This window comes from Protopterus annectens, chromosome 12.part0 (genome assembly GCF_019279795.1).
Source record: "Protopterus annectens isolate FY-2018-M chromosome 12.part0, PAN1.0, whole genome shotgun sequence".
NCBI lineage: Eukaryota > Metazoa > Chordata > Ceratodontiformes > Protopteridae > Protopterus > Protopterus annectens.
In genome coordinates this window covers 1,036,654,964-1,036,676,570 of record NC_056746.1, presented here as the reverse complement: position 1 = coordinate 1,036,676,570, position 21,607 = coordinate 1,036,654,964, and the positions used below count along the sequence as shown (strand labels likewise).

The 21,607-nt window shown below is 42.6% G+C and overlaps 2 protein-coding genes across 2 annotated transcripts in view; one reads left to right on the top strand and one right to left on the bottom strand.

The window, feature by feature from the left end:
• RTF2 (replication termination factor 2) overlaps positions 1-21,607 on the bottom strand; it is a 1,259,727-nt gene that overhangs the window by 345,709 nt on the left and 892,411 nt on the right. The window lies entirely within an intron of this gene.
• LOC122816953 (beta-1,3-galactosyl-O-glycosyl-glycoprotein beta-1,6-N-acetylglucosaminyltransferase 7-like) overlaps positions 1-21,607 on the top strand; it is a 128,113-nt gene that overhangs the window by 98,845 nt on the left and 7,661 nt on the right. Inside the window, exon 3 of the mRNA XM_044090047.1 lies at positions 5,102-5,197. Coding sequence (XP_043945982.1) covers positions 5,102-5,197 — 96 coding nt within the window. The remainder of the gene's footprint in view (positions 1-5,101; positions 5,198-21,607) is intronic.

Genomic DNA, 21,607 nt, shown 5'->3' with positions numbered 1-21,607 from the left:
AATCAAATGTTTGAAAGGTGGTCGCTCAGCAAAATCACCAGCACTTGGAGTATAAATACTAGACATAATGCTGAGACTTGAAAGGCCTGCAACAGGACAGAAAAGGTGCTGGTATCAAACCATGTTCCCTAAGGCTGCATTCCCATACTGCATTCCCACACCAATGATAACAAAAGTCTCATTAGAACTCAAACAAATGCTTGAGGTCTAAGCCATACACTCTGGAATGGTAGGATTGGGAGGACTCTTCTCCCAGGTCATTTAGCCCTGCTAGGCCAAAGGAAGGCCCATGACAAGGGCTGCTACTATTCAGACATGACCAAGTGATTCTGGGATTAATGCCTGAGATCTGGCCAATCACTGTATTCTCTCGTTGAGAAACCAAGGGAAGGAAAATACTTACACCCACAGATGTACCCCTTCTTCAAGGTGGTAGACAGGGATGTACCTGTCCTGCACCCCACATTATTCATTAAGTAGAGTGGACACAATCTCAAGCACTTTCCATTTGTGAGTGATGCTGTGATATGCAGATAATATGAGGTCATCTCAAGACAGACAGCAAGAGGGGTAACAATTGCCTGGCTCTTATATCTTTAGCATTTTCATGATAACCTGGTAAAGACCCAGTGCTGTGAGAGGGACCCCGCCATCCCCCATGCTGGCCACCTTCAACTACTGACACTGGCCAGGACAATTTCCCACTTAAGACTTCAGCCAGGTTGGTGGTCTTTACTCAGGCTGTAAAAACATTGCCCATGGAGGTTCTGGTTTGCAACTTGAAGGTGCCATTAAGACTTAGAAAACTTTAAGCAGTTAATCTGGGAAATTCTGACTGAGACATGATATCCTGGGTTTGGTAACTGGTCTCAGCACTGGAGGATCTGAGGAAGACAGGGTGACAGTGACCTTCTGACACCATCTCACCCATAGTAGGGAGAAGCAGCAGCCTGACCCGCTGTGTTAGTGCCTTCTAGTGGAAGCATATGGCAACTGTGCTGAAAGGTTTGCAACTACCAAACTGTGCAAAGCAGCTGTGCTATGGCATGCAAATAGAAGCATGTAGATAACACTGAAGCAGCACTATGAGAAGTTCAAGTGGGACAGGAAGCTGTTGGGACCAGCATGTAAGCCATGACAAAATACATCCTCTATGGCTGCCTGGATGATGACCAGTCCTCTGGGTAGCTATCACCTGAAGCCAATTACTAAAAATAAGGTACAACTATTCTAACTACTGGTGAAAAGCAGGGATCTCTCCCATAGGGTGACACAGAATACTAAGCAGCCAGAATAAGGGAACAAGTAGTGATGGTTTTATAGAAGTGGGGGTTAACAACAGCAGGCAATGAAGTGAAAAAATGCCCCCCAAAAGATGGAAGTTTCCATAAGAGCACAAGGACTGAGATCCAGACATTGCAAATCTAAGAAAAGCAGTAGTAGGCTCAGTTGTAGGTGCACTGTCTTACTGCAGTGCATAACATCATTCAGTGTGCCCAACACAGGGTGAGTACTTTCCCAGAGTGTCAGAATTTCTGAAAAAAAATTCCAAACAGAAATTCAGCAATGGATAACCCCAATTACACACCCTCGGAGGATGATCCCCAGTATACTAGATCTGAGGTTTAGAGAGACCAGTTCAGGGCAGCAACACCCTGACTAGTTCATATACAGCAGCTGCAATCATTACAAAGAAGGGGCAGAAGTAAACCAAAGACAGAAAGAAATGCAACACATATAGTACACAAACTACAAAGCATGCCCGGCCAAAAAAAAAGGATAAGAAACAGGACTCAAAGTTGCAAAGGGCTGCAATGCAATACAGATAAAACACAAATGAAGGTGGGTGTTTCAACAGAATTCAGAATTTTACTGTCATGCAGGGAATTTAACCACTGCTTTAGCACAATAATGTTACAATGAGCGAAACAGTGCAGCAAGGTACCAAAGATGATTTAGATTACAAAAAAGAAAAAGAAAGAAAGGAAAGATTTAAAGCTGGGAGCCCATAATCCCATTTACAGGCATCCAGGTTAAAAGATGCATAAAATCTCCTATGATGACAATTTTAGGATGCAATGACCAAGGAATATTGTTGCACTCTCTTCGCACATAACGTAGCAGAGGAGTGACACTGCTTCACTGTATTCCTTCCTGCCCTCCTCCAAGCAGAAAAACTGGATGTTCTGTGCACATGTTGACAAAACCAGCAAAAGACAAACACAGGTTTGTAACAGTGGTGTGAATGACTAGACTATGCCTTAGACAAGGCGATGCATGACTAGTAAAAGAAAAGAACAAATTCTGAAAAAATGAGGCAATCCATGCATAATCACTCAACAAAAAACAAATTCATCACAAGGTCTATTAATAGCCAGATATGATCACATTCTGTGCTCTCCGTGGTAGTTTCTACTGTATCATCACTTCAAGGTATATTAGCAATGTCACAACTGAAGGTTTGTCCAGGTGTGGAGACCTTCTTTTCCCCTCTGATCTGATCTATTCATAGTTGGTGTCCCATTGTTACATTCAGGTTACAGTACTGGGAGCAGCAGGGATCTCTCCTGGTCTATGCTAGAACTGTACAACACCCATTTGGGAAGCTCTCCCATTTACCATAAGACTCAAACAACATTGTGAGACACGTTCCAAGTCTTACATCCATCCTTATGACCAGCTGCTTGGTATTGCTGCTGGGCATTACAATTACAGCAGCACTTTATCAGTACATATCTCGAAGAGGGAGGGAGGGATATAGTCTTGGATGCACAATACCTACCAGAACTTGACAACCCTCAAGCAACTAATATCCATTCCTGAACTGCAGATACCCTGCAGCCATGTCAACTGGAACACAAAACAGGATCAGTAATCAAAAATTTCATTAACACCTTGTGTTTCAATAACATTACAGGACAAGTAAGAGAACAAGTTAAGTCAAAGCAGCTCTAGGAACTTTTCTTGACTTAACCCTATTTTCTAGCACTGAAGAAGTTGTTAGACACAAGTTATTAATCTCACCATGGGTGGCTTGTGGCACTGGCTGCTGGGCTACAGCCCCCCCCCCCAATAAAAAAAGATAAAGATATGTTAAATTTAAGAAATTTCAGAAAATCAGTCACCTACGAATTTGTGTTCCTACAGGTGCTCGGAACTCCTTATGCTCAGAGTTAAAAAAAAAAACATAAATAATCTAATCTTCTTGCTAGGCTGCTTTAAAATTCCACTAATCCACAAGCTTTTAGGACATCAGAATACTGCTAAACAAACATTTCACTGGGCTGCTGTCTGAATGTATTTGTTGGAGTAAAAGGGCATTCAAGATACTTCCAATTGTTCCTGATTTTTTTTGTTTCATATTTTGGTCTGCTCCTCAAAGTTTTGTGGTTTAGCTGGCAAATATTGAAACTGCAGTCACTGAACAATGCAGACTTTTGAGTTTCAGACTTACGACTTCACAAAAAAAAAAAAAAAAAGCATCTTAATGCAAAACCTGTTACTCTAACAAGTTTCTAAGTATATGATTCTTGAGGCAAGAGATTTTGACATGTAGCAGTTGGTTGCATACTGTATTCAAGTTGAGAAGATAATATGGAAGTTATTTATTGCAATCAAGTATCTGAGATGTACAGTCACAAAAGTGGCTGTAATTGTTGTTCACATGTGTATGAAGGGGCTTAAAATTTCTGTGGTCAATTGTTACTACTTTATTACAATCTGATGCTGTTGGTATTTGTTCTAATTATGAAGTTAGAATTATTTGGCCTTTACAGAAGTGTGTGCATGTGTGTGAAACCAGCTGGAATAATGTTTTATTTTTCACACTCAGACAAATGAAGTGTAAACAGTCAAAGTGGCTGTAATTGATGTATATAGGGACTGTGACGAAAACGACTGTGCGTGGTGGGGGTTGCTATGCATCTAAAACTAGCAAGTTGGCCATTATATTTACAGTTTCTATCAAAGTACAAAATAAGCACTGCACTCAGTTAAGTGGCAGTCTGTGGCAAACTGGCAGGATGTGTATGACAGCAACTCTATCACTGGCAGTGTGTCGCATCAAGTAATGTTGCCATCTAACAGTGCTCGGTTCACTGGTTAAGTTTTTAAGGCTGTGATTCCTTCTGTGTAGAGTCTGCATGTACTCTGTTACTATGGGTGGGTTTTATCCATGTGCTTTGATTTCTTCTCTCAGCTGTATAATATATGCCTCTACTCATTTGTGCTTTTAATTTCATCTCAATTTAATAACACAGTGTAACTAAGTGGGCATTTTATTTTTGATGGGTTAGAAGGCATCCACTATTCCCAGAAAGTATTTATATATCCCTGCAAGGATTTGTCTTCTGAGTTTATTGGGGAACATTACTGTTTTGTTACCTTTGAACATTAGCTTGAAACACAACTTATTTTCCTTGAAAAAAAAAACTGAATTTTTTTTGTTCAGGTCATCATTAGATCAAAAGGTTGTAAAAACAGCTCTAAAATGCACTTCAGACCATCAACTGCCCTATGATTTCTGGGAGACCGAACTCCCCTGCTGAATTTAGCTGCTTCCTCCAAACTTATTACAGTGGAGTCTTGACCAGGGTGCGTTAAACACATGGAGGAAGAAGCTAAAATGTAAGACCGTGTATGAAAAAACAAGAACAAAGTACTCTCCCTGGATGGTGTGGGGCCAGAATGGAAAGAACCACAAGGGAGAAAACCTGGGGACTTTCAGGGGGAATAGTGTGCAGCAGGGTGGAACCGTTTTACCTAACAATGGTCTTGTTGATTGTAACCAGGTGTCTCTTATGTCTGTAAAGGAGCTATAACCAATGGGAAGATATTAAGGCAGTGTGTGGATGAAAGTAAATTACCCTCATCTGCTTTGATCATAGGTAATGGTTAGTGACCTAATGTAATAGATCCCTAACCCATTCCAGTTAGATTCACCTTTAATTGCTTCTTGCACCCCCCCCCCTTGCTTTGAAGCCACCATTCTCCATTAAATCTCGCCACACATTTTTTAGCACAAAGGTCAAAAATTAAAAAAAGATCTGAACAGTAGAAACAATATTAATCTAAATATCAATGTCCATCTATATTTTTCCAGATGCTCCAGGTTCAACACCCAATGCTGAATGGGAAGGAAGTGTACGTGCTATTAAGTGGAAAGATCAGGAGGGAATCTTATTTGACAAATGCAAAGGTACTGTATGCACCCAACATGTACACCTGACAATGATTACATTTTTAAAACCTGTCAATACTTCACTGTGGGCATATTACATATGTAAAATTTGTGCAAATGGTTTCATTGCAATGTACACACAGACAACAGGTGCATAGATCTCTGTTAAATTTATCTCCATCTATATCATGAATTAACAGTATCATCTTGGTAAAAGAACTATCTGGAAACTTAGGCACACCTCAGCTGATTAGGTATTTTAACTCCATTATTGACAGTGGCAGGAAGGTCACAATAGCTAAGTTGCATGAAACATATGAAAAAACTATAATATTTTCAAAGATTTAAATTATTAAAAGGTGCTGTTTGTTAGTGACTGTATTAAAAGAGTAGGAAGGAGCCCAATTTAGAAATACACTACTCCATTCAAGCACTATACCAGGGGTCTGCAACCTGTAGCCGCATGTGGCTCTTCTACCCCTCTGCAGTGGCTCCCTGTAGCTTTGAAAAGTAATGGCCACTCTGCAGCAAGACACACACAGACACTGAGAGTGATCGAGTGATGGGTTTTAAATATTGCTCTTATAAACTAAGAAACTTGCTAGAATAACATGTTTTTTTTACCACGCATTCTACACACACTGACAGTGATTGAGCAATTCCTTGGTTGCATCAGAATCTCCTGGAAGGTTTCCGTACCTCTCCACCATACCTCTGAAACTCTTAACCACAAGAAATCTGGACACAGCCACAAATAAAGGGGGAACAAAGGAAGAAAAATAGGGACAAATTTTAAATACTGCTCTTATAAACTTGCTTGACTAACACTGTTTCTGTTAACATGCATTTTACACACACACACACACACTGACAGCAATTGAGTGATCCCAATAAAAATCTCAACAAAGGAACAAAAACAGGGACAGACTTTAAATGTTGCTCTAATAAACTTAGTTCTTTTATATATAGTATAATAACTATGTATAACACTTTACTGTGTGTTATCTTCATTTTATGGGTCAAATATGTTCTATGGCTCCAGATGAATTTTATTTGGTAGGAGAAAGGCCAAAACGGCTCTTTTGGTAGTGAAGGTTGCAGACCCCTGCACTATACAGTTTACAATTCAATGACATTTCAGGTGATTAGCAAAATATGCAAGCCAATGATGCACTTTTTTTTTAACTTCTAAGACATACTACATACAGAAGCAGCCTCAAGCTTGCAGTGGCTCAGTGATTTGCCAATAGTTATGCCACACAGAAATGGAACTAGCTGAAATCAAGCAGGTATCTGTAGAGTTGTGACAGGTTCATTCACAGTATACTGTGTAGTCTACAGATTATTGCCAATCTTTTTAAGCTTGGTTAAAAATTCTGCCAGCAACTACCTCAGAATGAATGGCACTGCTGTTTAAAACTGCAGTTCCTTAAAAAGTTGTAAATGGTGCATGGTTGGCAAATCTGAAAAGTCATAACCAACACAGAGTACAAGATGCTTTGCCTCTGTCTTTTCAAATGCATTTCATAAAGATAACATGCAATGGACCAGACTCTGAATATGAAGTCATTTTTATTAAAAGCCAGGATTTAACTGTATTTGCTAATGTTGTAGTCAGTTTTGACTTTCACTGTATCTTCACTAATGAGACAAACATTAAAGTAAGGTTGCATCAAATCTATTCTGTTGTCAGCAGTGCTGACTTAATAGCTCTAAACACCTTCAGCTAAAAGCTGTAATTTTTGTGCACACCCACACCCACACACACACACGTGTGTATATACACATGTTGTGCATACAGTGATTTTCAGTTTCATCCATTCTCATTTCATTCAGACACAATACCAAAAACACAATGAATTTACCTCATCTTGTAGAATTTACATTAAAAAAAAAAGTTAAAGAATTTACAACCTACCTCATGGTTGTGCAACCTCAGACTTGGTTATATTAAACAAAGAATATGTTGGGGGGGGGGGGGGTTCTGCACACCAGAGGAATAGCAAGGTTGGGCCAAACGGGGCAATTGCTTTGGGCTCAAGATGTCAGGGTGCACAATCATGAAGCACAGTTGTGACATTTTTCTTTCTTTTTGAATGCTGGTACAGAAAGGCAGTTCAACACACTAGCGCTTTGTGTGTCATAAGTTGTAGCAAGCAGACTGGTACAAATGTAGCACTTGGCTCACTACACTTTAAAAAAGAACAAAAAACTTTTTTTTTTGCTCTTACAATTTAGAGTAGAGAGGGCAGAAATCTGGCTTGGGGTGACAGCCTAAGAGAGTGGACCTTTTTCTTTTTTTGCTTTTGATATGAAAAGCTGAGGAGTTCTGGTGCCAGATCGCCAGCTACAGGTTTGCAGCCCACTACACAGAGGAGTGGGGTGAGCTTGAACTCACATATAAAATAGTTTTTCTTATCGAGTCTGTTTTGGTGCATGTCACATTATCGTGACTTCACACAACAGATCAGATGAAAAGGTATTATTATTACATACATGCATACATTCATCACCTATAAACCCCTCAAAGCATTTGCTTAAAATATCCCTTTCCAACTCAAAATTCACAACTCAGGTGCGATCCAGACTGTTCTGTAGAATTTGGTGTATGCAGCATGCAGTGGATGTCCAGGGATATACATCTGGCTCTGCAGAACTCAGAATGTGCATGGTAGCTCTCACAGCACAGGACACCTAAGGTAGCATCTTGCAAAGTTTGACATTAATTCCAGTTCTAAGTTATTATGAAAATCACTGTATCATTCCAAGGAAAGCAAAGCAACATGAGTGCACATCAGGTGACACTGTGAACGGCTAGGGAAAAAAGGCAAGAAGAAACCTGAATCTACCATTGATGACAGCAGTGTCAGGGATCAGCTCTTGCTACCAAAGTCTAGTCAAAACCAGGGATGATGGGGGCACAGACGGCTCAACAGGGTGCCCAGGGAGGGTTGGATCATCACAGTGGGCCAAACAGCATGTTAAGCCACCTGAGAAGGTAACAAAAGTTATACAGTTGCCTAGATCTCCTGAGAATGGATTACTGAGTGTTGGTCATGCAGGTCCAGAGGATAAAAATGTTTAATGAAGAACTGGTGTTTTACCTAATACATTTAATTTTGTTTACAGTAAAGCTGTTAAAACATGCAAGCAATTTTATCTCAGTCACAGTCACTATTTAACAGTAATACTGTACCTTCACAGAGGTGGAGTTGGGGAGACTTTTAAAGGTTTTAACCCTTTTCCTTTGTGATAACAGTATTCCAGTACCAGTGATTTTACGTATAGTCCGTAGCAAAATATATACTTTTTTGTAATTTATTAATGGCCTCACTTTTGCATTCAGTGAGCTCTCTGGCACTTTATGCCACAAAGAAAAATTTATTACGAATGAATAAAGTTAAGTATGAACAACTCAGGTTGTTTTCTTCAAACTAATGAACACTGTAACTTAACAGTAAGCGTGCATACATTCCTGAGGTGAGGAAAGGCAGCGGGATACTGTTACCTTTGTCAAGGCACTGAAACATCATTACCACCCACATTTTGCCAAAGATTAGCTTCATCAGGGGAGCTTGTTTTCTTTTTCATATCACATAATGATTTTGACTAGATGCTAACTTATATGACAAAACATTAATTTTTACTCATTTATTTTTTGCCTAGAATGTGGAGGAGGGAATATTAAATGCTGGGCTTCAAACTTCTAAAACATGATCACAAGTCACAATTTATGCCTTACACTGTTTATACCCAGTCTCACTAAAATAACTTCTGATAATTCTAAATTCTTTTGTTTGTTGTTGTTTTCATTTACTGAGTCGTGCATGCTTATTAACTTAGTAAAAACGTACTTCAAGTGTATTATATTAAATATGGCCCAAGAGATCTGGGTTAGTGTAATCAGAGTATAGCCCCAGTACATCCAACAAATAAAATATGGGCAAAACAAATGAAGCCAAAAGAAGTGAATAATCTACACTCTTTCCTGCATGCATTTCACTGGCAAACTCAACCATGCCATCATAACACCAGGAAAAAGAATTCACAACCAGCAATAAAATGATTTCAGCAAAGATGACTTTCTTTAAACAAGCAAAATGATCCCATTAGGAACTGCTCTGATAAACAAGCAACACAAGTCTCAAAGCCACAGAGTCTTCGGTTGGTGAACTGTATAGCATAGAGGAAAATAAATCCATAAAAGTATAGGGTGAGAAAACAGGGAATTGTAAGATACAGAAAAGCAAGACAAAATTCACCCAGTCTGCCAAAGCTGAGAAAGACTTATCAGGTTGATAAGCTTTCCAAGATCACAAAAATGATGTTCCTTCAGTTCAAGACATCTCAAATTGCTCATATCATGACTTGTGCTCACAACTCCCAAAGCAGTAGTATCATTATGCTTGAATGGACATCAAGCCAGGTACCTCAGAGCCAAAAAAACTCTTCAGCTTACAGTAGATACACGTCTAATGTTAGTCTGCACAATTTACATACTAAATGAAGAACTGGACAGCAAATTTAAAATTGGATGCATAAAACTGGACAACAGAATTAAAACTGGACGTATAAAAGTGGAGAAAATGCAGTAAGAGAGCATCGCACATTACAGAGCTAAAACACTAGTCCCAAAGCAAGTACCACTATCTTGACATCTATCAAACACTGTACACAAAGAAGGTAAGTTAAAGAGAGATGGTGAATTTGTAAAAAGAGTGCAGCAGCTTGCAGAGGTACAAGCAGAGCCTTGGCAGAGATGTTCATTGCATCTCTGAAATCAAGAGTAGTGCCCTACGACTACATTACAGCAGCACTGGTGCCAATGACTAAAGAGACACTGAAAAAAATCAGGAAAATGTACATCAGACAGCCTTAACCTCTGGTAGAGAAACAAAAAAGTATCCTAAGGGGGAAACTTGTCACACTGGGAGGAAAACAGACAGGAGGATTGAAAAGTATTGTGAATTTACTGCAGGAGAATCTCGCTACAGGCAACTATGCAGTTCTGCAACCACACTGTAATCAAGATGCTATTAGATTTTGAACTTGTGTAGCCTTTGTGCTGCCACTTCACTCACTCTTCAACAACATCTGGTTATACCATTTTGCTGACAGAATGGTGGCTGATGAACTGGGAAAAGCCCACCCCCCCAAGACACAGCAACCTTACTTGCTGCATTTCTCAGCTGTACAAGTTTTTGACCTTTTGCACAATGTTTTTCTCCAATGAGTCTGCTTAGCGTGGGGCATGTGAGTGCACTTCAAAACTATGATGCCTACATACCAGGTATAACTAGCAATGATACAAAATACGACCAACAGCAGGACAGAAAAAGGAATGAATAATAGCAAGAAAAAGTTCTCTCAGCCACTACATATCCTCTACTCAGTGCCATGTTGCTTTTAGCCTTTCCTTAAGTTAACTTTCTGCTTCCAATATCAGCTGTAACCACATGAAAACCACCAATACATAACACTACAAGAAATGCACATACAGTACAAGCAGCTTTTTAAAGCTGAAAGTGTGCAAGGAAATTCATACATTTGCTTGGTAACAATTAAAATGGCAAAATGCTACAAAAATGCATAACCATCAGATTTGGTTCAAGTAAAATGTCAGTCATTTTGTGCAGCTTACAGTGGCATAGCCAGTAGCAATATGGTAAGCCAGTTTAACTGGAATAAAGTACAGTTGCATACACTCACCATAAATGTAGATGTTAGAGTGTATTCACTGTTGCAGTCCTAACTAATGGGTTATCCAGCTCCTGGTAGCCCTTGATCGGCCAGAATACCAAAGGTAAGTAAGAATGACGTTGGCTGCCTTCGGCTGTAAAGGACATCAGTGCGTCCGATACAAAAGGAGGCAGCCAATGTCACTTCCTCAGTCTTTCTTGCCAAAACAGTCAAAAGCCCCCAGAAATGAAGCTAAACCAAATGCAAATTTGGCAAATAATATCCAATTCAGCCCATACGTCAGGAAAAGAGAATAGGAGAGGACCAAAAAGGAGGAATGAGGGACGGAAACCAGGACTGCAACAGTGAATACACTCGAACATCTACATTTATGGTAAGTGTACACAACTGTACTATGTTCATCGTGTTTCACTGTTGCAGTCCTAACTAATGGGTTGATTACCAAAGCCCAGAGAAAAGGGAGGAGGAACCAACAGAATCAAGGGTTGGAGATAATGCCCTGCAACACTACAGTGGCAAACCCTGTCCTGGCTCTGGAAAACATAGGCAAATTATAATGTTTTGTGAAAGTGTGAACAGAAGACCAAGTGGCAGCCTCCAAAATATCTTTACTAGGGACACCCCTTAAAAAGGTTGCAGAAGTGGAAGCTGCTCTGATTGAGTGGGTCCTAACTCTTTGAGGAGGAACCTTGCCATGAAAGGAATAACAAAAGGAGATGCAATGTGCAATCCACTTGGAAATGGTTTGCTTAGAAATAGCCTTGCCCTGAGCTCCAGGGGCAAACTGACCAACAACTGTGCTGATTCAGGTAAAACCTAAGCTGTCTGTCCTGTCTGTGCACATCAAGAGAATGTAGGATCCTTTCACCTTTATTTTGAGGATTAGGAAAGAAGGTAGGAAGGTATATGGACTGATTAAGAGTTAAGCTAGAAACCACCTTAGGCATAAAAGAGGGACTGGTTCTCAAGGACACCCTGTCAGTATGGAATATAATAAAGGGCTTCACAGCCATCAAAGCCTGCAGCTCCAAAAAGTACAGTTTTGTACCTACCATAAATGTAGATGTTCGAAGATCCACATTGCTGCAGTCCTTACACTTGGGTAGTCCGCTGTCCTCGGTCGGCCCGAATATCAAAGTATTAGGCTGACGTCGGTCAAGGCGCTTAAGACTGACATCAGGACGTCAGGGTACAAATGCGCATGACCGACGTCATATCCTCAGTCTTTTCTTGCCCCAGATGTCAGAAGACCCTAAAAAGAAAGGTCAAAACCAAAAGACAGCAAAAAACAACCAACCACCCTTGCACTAATCATATGTACAATATATACACTATCCACAGTATTCACAACCCAAACCACACAACCGCCTCTAACTACAGAGCGAAAGGAGGCAGGGTAAATTGGACTGCAGCAATGTGGATCTTCGAACATCTACATTTATGGTAGGTACAAAACTGTACTATGTTCTTCATCTCACATTGCTGCAGTCCTTACACTTGGGTAGAATCCCAAAGCAGAGGTAAGGGAGGATGGCAAAATTATAAAGCAGTAGGAGCTGCCAAAATGCCCTGTAAAATTGCAGTGGCAAAACCAGCCCTAGATTTAGAGTAAAGTGGAAGGTGGTAATGCTTAGAGAAAGTATGCACTGAACTCCAAGTAGCTGCCTCCAAAATATCTTTAGTTGCCACCCCCCTTAAAAAAGCTGTAGAAGTGGCAGCAGCCCTAGTGGAATGAGGCCTAATCCCAGCTGGAATCTCCTTACCATGATGGGAATAACAGAAAGCAATACAAAACCCAATCCACTTAGAAATAGTTTGTTTTGACACAGGCTTGCCCTGAGAACTCAAAGCAAAAGAAACAAATAACTGTTGAGACTGCCTGAATCCTTTAATTCTGCTCAAATAATATCGCAACTGCCTGTGTATATCCAAAGTGTGCAAAATCTTTTCCCTTTTATTTTGGGGGTTTGCATAAAAAGTAGGCAAATGAATAGTTTGGTTTAAAGCCACACTAGAAACCACTTTAGGCATAAAGGAAGGATTAGTACGCAAAGATACCCTATCCTTATGGAAAATTAAGAAAGGCTCAACCGCCATAAGGGCCTGTAATTCAGAAACCCTTCTCGCAGAGGTAATGGCCAACAAAAAAGCAGTCTTCCATGATAAATATTTCAACTCGGCAGTAGCTGCAGGCTCAAAAGGTTGTAGAGTGAGTTTCTCCAACACAAAATTGAGATCCCAAGCAGGAGTAGGAGCTCTACGTGGGGTCTTATATTCTTTGCCCCTCTAAGGAATTGCTTAAACAAAGGATGAGAAAACAATGGTGGGTCACAGTCATAGTGAGCAGAAATTGCTGCAGCATGAACCTTAATAGAAGAGAAGGACAAACCTTTGTCCAGTAACTCAGTAAGATATTGAAGAGCCACACTTAAATTAGGCTGAGAAACATCAAATTCCTTTGCTGTACTCCAAAATAAAAATCTCTTCCATTTATCTGCGTACACTTTCCTTGTACTAGGCCTTCTGGCCTCCAAAATAACATTCAAAACTTGCTGTGGAAGCTGAGACCCTCCAGGGTTTAAAACAGAATATGCCAGGCTGTTAGATGAAGAGAATGAAGTTTGACATTGAGTAAATGACTGTTCTCCTGAGACAGCAGGTGTGGAATCGAAGGCAAAGGCCATGGAGGCTCCCGTACCAGGCTTCTCAGTAATGGGTGCCACTGCTGTCGAGGCCAATCTGGAGCTATTAAAATCATCTTTGGCTTGTCCTGTCTGACCTTCAGGAGTACCTTTGGGAGGAGAGGCAGAGGTGGAAAGGCATATACATGAAGATTGCTCCAACTGAATGAAAGAGCATCCACTTTCCAAGCTGTGGGATGAAACCTTTTTGTGCAAAACTTTGGCAACTGGTAGTTTAGTGGAGAAGCGAACAGATCTATGTCTGGAGTTCCCCATAACACTGTCAATTTCTGAAATACATGAGGATCCAATTTCCACTCGTGGGGATCCATAATTTGCCTGCTCAACACATCTGCTAAGGAGTTCTGTGCTCCCGGCAGAAACCTTGCCTGAAGATTCAGCTGTAAACTGAGAGCAGTCTCCCACAAAATCATTGCTTGTCTGCATAGAGGATAAGAATGCGTTCCCCCTTGCTTGTTGATGTACCACATGACAGTTGTGTTGTCTGTTAGAACCAACACCTGCCCTGGAAGAAGTAAATCCTTGAAAGCTATTAATGCAAATTGGACTGCTAACATCTCCTTCAGGTTGATATGTAGATGTTGAAGTCTGGCAGGCCACGTGTCTTGTACCCACTTTCCATTTAGATGAGCTCCCAAGCTTTGTCTGAGGCATCTGTCGTTAGAATCTGACTCGCCTCTGGTCGGGTCACAGAGAGTCCCTTGTTTAGGTGACATTCCTGAGCCCACCACAAAAACTCCTTTTGAATGCAAGGTATTATCTGAATGACAGTGTCCATATCTTGGCAGTGCTGTGTCCATACATTTTGAGATACCATTGTAGCTTCCTCATATGCAGTTTGGCATTGGGAAGCACCAGAATACAAGATGCCATGAACCCCAAGGCTTGAAGGACTGTCCTTGCAGTCAGCCTGGACTGATGAGACAATTGATGGAAGTAAAGAGAAAGATTCTTTTGTTTGTCCGGGGTCAAAAGGCCATCTGGGATGCTGTATTCAGTCTCACACCCAGAAAGCACATGTCCTGAGAGGGTACTAGACTGGACTTTATTTCGCTTCACAGAATACCCCAGGCATCTTAGCACTGCTATCACATACTGTAAATGATGAAGAAGTTCGTCCTTTTCTTGGGCCAGAATCAGGCAATCGTCCAAATAAGGATAGATCTGTATTCCTCTTAGCCTGAAGAAAGCTATCACTGGAGCCAGAACTTTCGTGAACACTCTGGGCGCAGTAGATAAGCCAAAGGGCAATGCAGAGAACTGATAATGAGAAGTCCCAGCCCGAAAACGCAGATACTTCCTGCAACTGAGCCTGATAGGAACATGAAGGTAAGCCTCCTTGAGATCCAGAGTCACCATCCAGTGATCTTTGCCCAGCAGAGGCAAAAGCTGCTGTAACGTCAACATTTTGAACTTGGGAATGTCCAGATATGTGTTGAGGATAGATAAATCCAAAATTGGTCTCCACGTGTTCCCCTTCTTTGGTACTAGGAACAGGCGAGAATAAAATTCTAGGCCCACTTCTGGTAGAGGGACCGGTTGTATGGCCCCTATTTGAAGTAGCAGAGAAATTTGTTTGTGAGCCTCTAGTCTTTGCTGAGGAGGAACGTCTGGCATGCCTTTGAAAGGAGGCAAGGTATGGAAATAAAACTTGTAACCTTGGTGTATGATATCCAATACCCATCTGTCTTGAGTAATCAAACTCCAATTTTCCTTGAAGAGTGCCAACCTTCCTCCCAAAGGTGCTGCCAGGCAAGAAGGATCTGGCAGCTGAAAAGGTAGGTCATTGGGCCTGTTTACGAAAGGACTGGCCCCTGCCCTCACCCGAAGACTGTGCAGGTAAACTCCCCGTTCTAGGTCTGAAGGAACTCTGAGCTCTGCCCCTACCACGTCTAGATCTACCCCTAGACTGAGAATCATAAGAAGGATACGCCCACCCCTTAGCAGGCCAATTCCTACTAAACTCGGAGGCTGAACTTGCAAAAAATCTTTAACAGCCTGCATAGACTTAGCCTTGTCTTCCATTTTCTTCAAGACTGACTCCACAGGTGAACCAAACAACACATCAGACTGTAAAGGAGCATCCAAAATCCTTGTCTTAACATGGTCAGATAAATTCTGATCCCTCAGCCAGGCGTGCCTGCGAAGAACTGAACCAGTGGCAGCCACCCTAGACGAGGCCTGTACAGCATCAATACCACATTGCAAAGAATGCTTACCCACCTGTTCCGAGACATGCACCAAATCTTGTAATTCTTTACACTCAATGCCTTCCGCCAGAGCATCTACCTTAGACTTCAATTGAGAAAGAAGATAGTTTTGATATTTCAACATGTGAAACTGGCAATTCAAAGCCCTCATAGCTAAGGTGGAAGAAGTATAGACTTTCTTTCCCCATCTATCCAAAGCTCTGGCCTCTTTATCTGGAGGAACCAGATTTTTACAACAGAGGCCTTGACACCCTTAGGTCCCTGACTAACAGTTTCTGGGTCCGCCCTAGGACTCTTATAAAGATATTTATGAGCCTCAGGCACCCTGTAATACCTATCCGGTTTAACAGGAGCAGGAGGCAAAGAATCAGGATTAAGTGAAGCCTCTGCAAACACATCTTCCACAACATCCAGAACAGGTGGTATAGCCAAAGGCCTATGCTGGGGTAAAAGCAAAATTCCCTAAGCCTTTTCCTGGAATCAGAGAAGTCCTGACCTTCCCACTTAAAATGTTCCCTCATGGAATGAAGAGTCTCTGAAAAAGAAAAATCCTCTGGAGGAGAAGCAGAAGGAGTGAATCATCTGCATCAGAATCAGAATAAGGAGAGTACTCCTGCAAGTCTTCAGTCAAGACTCTGAAACATCCGAAGCCTGCTCAAAACTCCCCAACTCTGGTTCCACCCTAGGCCTCTTATCAGGAGGGGGCAAAGAACCTCTAATCAAAGTAATTAAATCTTCTGCCACTTTAAGCATGTGCTTCTTGGGCACAGATCCTGTTGAACTAGGAGTGACACCAACAGAAGCTAAACCTGGCCTGCCTCTGGGAGAAGCCTTGGAAACAGAAGGAGAGGGCCTAACCACCCTAGGAAGGGAGGGGAGTACAGTAACCTGAGAAGCCCCTTCAGCCTGACCTGCCTCCTTAGAGGCCACATCCTGCAATATCAAAGTCTCCCCCTGGGACTCCAGAGAAGCCTCCGGCAGAACCACCGGTTCCACTGACGCCTCTAAAGAACCGGCGTCCGGTACGGACGACTCTTCTTGCCTGGGTTTAGCTGCTTTGTTTTTGCGCTTCTTCGAAGAAGCGGGCCGATCATCCGACGGCATATTATAATTGCACCGCTTCCTGAAGACCAACCTGGCACAATCTAACCTTCGCTTAATAGTGCGCTTATTGAACCTAGCACAAAAGCGACACCCAACAACGTCGTGCTCAGGCCCCAAACAAGGAATACACAAAGTATGATAATCTCTATGCGGTATCTGCTTCCCACAAGAAATACAGTTATTCACTTTTTCTGACATCCGGTAAACCACTGAGGCAAGAAAAAACTAAAATATTCCCCAACGGGGTACTTAGCCAACTTTGACTCGGTCTGAAACTCCGAATTCGAAAAATTTCAGAACGCCGAACGGCACTTGCAACGCTGCTTCTGCATCGGACCATGCGGCAAAAAAGACTGAGGATATGATGTCGGTCATGCGCATTTGTACCCTGACGTCCTGATGTCAGTCTTAAGCGCCTTGACCGACGTCAGCCTAATACTTTGATATTCGGGCCGACCGAGGACAGCGGACTACCCAAGTGTAAGGACTGCAGCAATGTGAGATGAAGAACATCCTTCCTGTGTTCAGACTCGCTCCCAGGAATGTTACAGCCAAGAGGAAGGCAGTCTTCCAAGAGAGAAACTTTAAATCTGCAGTGGCAGCTGGCTCAGAAAGAGGAAGAGTGAGTTTCTCTAGAACAAAATTAAGATCCCAGGCTGGAGTAAGTAGGTGCCCTTCTGGGAGGTTTTAAGTTGCAAGCACCCCTGAGAAACATTTTCATCAGGGGATGAGAAAAAATGGGTTGTTCAACAGAACAATGAGCAGAAATGGCTGAAGCATGGAGCTTGACACACGAAAAAGAAAGACCACCCTGAAGCAATTCAGCCAGGTATTCCAAGATCAGAGAAAGGGTAGGCTATGAAGAAGACTCCCCTCTAGCCTGCATCCAATGAGAGAACCTTTCCCATTTGCCAGCGTAGGACTTCCTAGTGCTAGGCCTCCTGGCCTCGCTCAGCACATCAACCACCTGCTGGGAAAGGGAAGAAGATAAGGATAGAGTTATACAATGAGCCATGCTGCCAAATGAAGGGACTGAAGATGAGGATGCAGGATGATTTCCCCCTTCATGAAACAAAAGGTCTGGCTTCAGAGGAAGATGCCATGGAGGAAACTGGGAGAGACTGCGAAGCAGTGGATACCAATGCTGTCTGGGCCAGTCTGGAGCTATGAAAATAGTCCTTGGTCATTTGTCCCTGATCTTCAATAATACTCTGGGTAGAAGAGGAGGAAAGGCATAAACTGATAACAATGTCCAAGTGAAGGACTCCCCAGGCTCCATTGTGATGCTGTCTGGTGCAAAAGAGAGGGAGTAGATGGCTGTCTGGGGAGGAGAAAAGATCCACCTGAGGTGTGCCCCAACGTTGAATGATTCTGTAAAAAACTGCTCTGTTCAGCTGCCACTCATGGGGATCCAGGGTTCGCCTGCTCAACTGGTCTGCCAAAACATTGAGCCCTCCTGGAAGAAGCTGAGCTAGGAGATGCAGATCCAGGGATGCTGCCATGGACCAAAGATTCACGCTTTGTCTGCACAGGGGGTAAGAGTGGGTCCCTCCCTGCTTGTTGATGTACCACATGACTGTGGTGTTGTCGGTTCGGATGAGCAGGGTCCCTGGTGAAAGAAGATGATTGAAAGCTAGTAAGGCCTGTTGAACAGCAATCAACTCTTTTTGATGTATGTGCAGGTGCATATGCTGGGCATTCCACCGTCCCTGTATGCATCTTCCATCCAGGTGTGCTCCCCAGGTGTAGTCTGATGCGTCTGTAGTCAGAACTCGAGTGGCAGGAGGTGTCCGAAAGGGCATGCCTTTGTTTTGTAAACAGGCTGTTGCTCACCATAGAAACTCATCTCCAGAGATGGAAGCAGAGAGATCATCATATCCAGGTCCTATGTGTGTTGACACCAACTGTTTTTGAGGTACCATTGCAATTTCCTCATATGCAGTATCGTATATAGAATCATGAGAATAACAAGATACCATGAATCCCAGAGCTTGCAAGTATTTCCTTGCAGGGAGCTGGGACAGGCTTGCCCAGTCCTTGAGGTAAACTGAAAGAGTTGTCTGCTTCTCCTGGGTGAGATGCATCATCTGGGAGGCTGTGTTCAGACTCGCTCCCAGGAATGTTATCTCTTTGGATGGTACCATTTATCTCTTTGGATGGTACCGTTTTTGATTTTTCCTCTTTGAAAGTGCAACCCAGGGAAGAGAGAGGAGTCTTTATGAATTCCAGATCCTTTAGTAGCTGTTCCTGAGAACTTGCTTGAATCAGACAGTCGTCCAAGTACGGGTAAATCTGAATTTTCTTCTGCCTGCAAAAAGCAATGACTGGGGCCAGGCACTTTGTGAAGACTCTGGGAGCAGTAGATAAGCCAAAAGGCAGTGCAGAGATGGGAGCAGTAGATAAGCCAAAAGGCAGTGCAGAGAACTGGTAATGTTGCTTGCCCACTCTGAAATGAAGATACTGCCTGCAACTTTCCCTGACAGGGATGTGCAGATAAGCCTCTTTGAAATCCAAGGTTACCAGCCAGGAATCCTTTTCTAGCATTGGTAGCAACTGATGCAGAGCGAGCATTTTGAACTTTGGAATTACTAGAAAAGAGTTCAGAATGGAAAGATCTAGGATAGGATGCCAGGTGCCTTCTCTTTTTGGAACTAGGAAAAGCCTGGAATAAAAATCCTGGCCTACCTGCTGAGCAGGAACTGATTATATTGCTCCCAGATGAAACAAAGACAAAATTTCTTTTTCTACTTCTGCCCTTTGGTTTGGAGGAATGTCTGGGAATCTCTTGGGAGCTGGAACAGTGCGGAAAGAAAACTTGTGTCCCAGGGACACCGTTCTGAGCACCCATTTGTCTGTGATAGAGGCCCAGACATCTGAAAAAAGGGCCAACCTTCCCCCTAAAGGACTCTCCAGGCAAACAAGAACAGGCAGAAGTTGAAAAAAGTCATTGAGAGTGTTTCAATTGAGATGCAGGCTTGGAGCTTCCCACCTTAGAAGTGGAAGCCTGTCACCGCCTAGACCTTTGAGGGGTAGCCGCCTGCCCCATAGAAGATTTGTAACCTCTAGTCCTGGAATGGTTCTGCCTGCTGGTAAGGTCCAACTCTTGGAAGGGTAATTCCTGCTAAAGCGAGGGGGTTGAACTTACAGAAAATCCTTAACAGTTTGCATGGACTTAACCTTATCCTCCATCTTCTTAAGTACCTCCTCAGCTTTGTTACCAAAAAGATTGTCTTTATGCAAAGGTACATCCAAAAGCTTAGCCTTGACAGGTTCTGGAAGAGGCTGTTCTCTGAGCCAAGGGTGCCTTCTAATAACAGATCCAGTAGCTGTATCCCTGCTGGAGGCCTCAAGGATGTCAAAATCACAATGCAAAGAATGCTTATTGACCAGAGTGGCTGAATTCAATAAATCCTGCATGTCTTTACTCTCTGCCAAAAGAGGTACACTTGCTATCTTAAACTTAATAGCCTCCAAGGTGTGCTGTTGGTACTTCAGCATATTAAAATGGCAATTGGTAGCCCTAATAGTTAGGGTGGCAGAGGTATAAACTTTCTTGCCCCATCTAAGTTACTAGATTCCCTGTCCGAAGGAACAGGATTCCTGGCAACAGTGGCTTTAACTCCTTTAGGGCCCTGAGAAATAACCTCTGGATCTACTAACGGGTTCCTGAAAAGAAATAGATGGGAATCAGGGACTCTGTAGTACCTGTTAGGTTTCCTGGGAGCAGGAGGAACTGAATTTGGAGACAAGGAATTTTCCAGAAAAACATCATCAGCAACTTCCAACACAGGGGGAATAGCAAGAGGCTTATGCTGAGGTAGGATCTAAAAGCTCCCTAATCCATTTCTTAGATTGGGGATAATCCTGGCATTCCCATTTAAAATGTTACCTAAGGGTATTTAAAGCATCACCAAAAGAGAAATCCTCTGGAGAAGAGGTCGAAGGGATGGACCTCTCTGCATCTGAATCCTTAAAGGGAGACAAAGTCTGAGAAAATTCCTCTTCATCAACAGAAATGCTGGAAGATTCCGATCCTGAACAGGACAAAATCTCAGGAGAAACATCCCTACTCCTTTTAGGAGAATGAGGCTGAGAACCCCTAATAAGAGTTAACAAATCATTAGCCATTTTAACCATTTGGAATTGAGGGGAACCAGAAGGAACTGGAGCCTGCCTTTTTCACAGGCTTACGAATGGAAGGTTTACCTGCAAGCCTGAAGGACTCGGGAGGCCTGGCAACCACCAAAGAAACAGCAGGAGTGGAAGACAGAAGTTTGCTGTCGGAGCGCAAAAGAGAGGCCTCGGACCCCAGAGTCAGCGTAGCAGTACCAGCTCCAGCAGAAGAGGCGACCGGAGACAGGTTGGAAGACAAACTGGAGGCTGAAGGCCTAACAGACTTGGACTCAGTCAAGGCCTGCAGTTGTACATCTGCAGACTGCAGGGACTATGAAAGTGTCTCACTGCCTCCTGCCTGACTGATGACCAACTTAACCTCATCCGAGGACTTAGTTTTCAGAGGCCTGTCACGGTCCTTGTCCTTACGCTTTTTCAGAATATCCAAAGCCTGAAGATCGGCGGATGCCATACCAACAAACTTAGGCCAAACCCTGAAATGCTTAGCCAAAATCTTAGCCTGACAATGGATAGTATGCGGATCAAAGGAGGCACAAAGATTACAATTGGGAACATCATGATAAAGGCCTAAATAGATA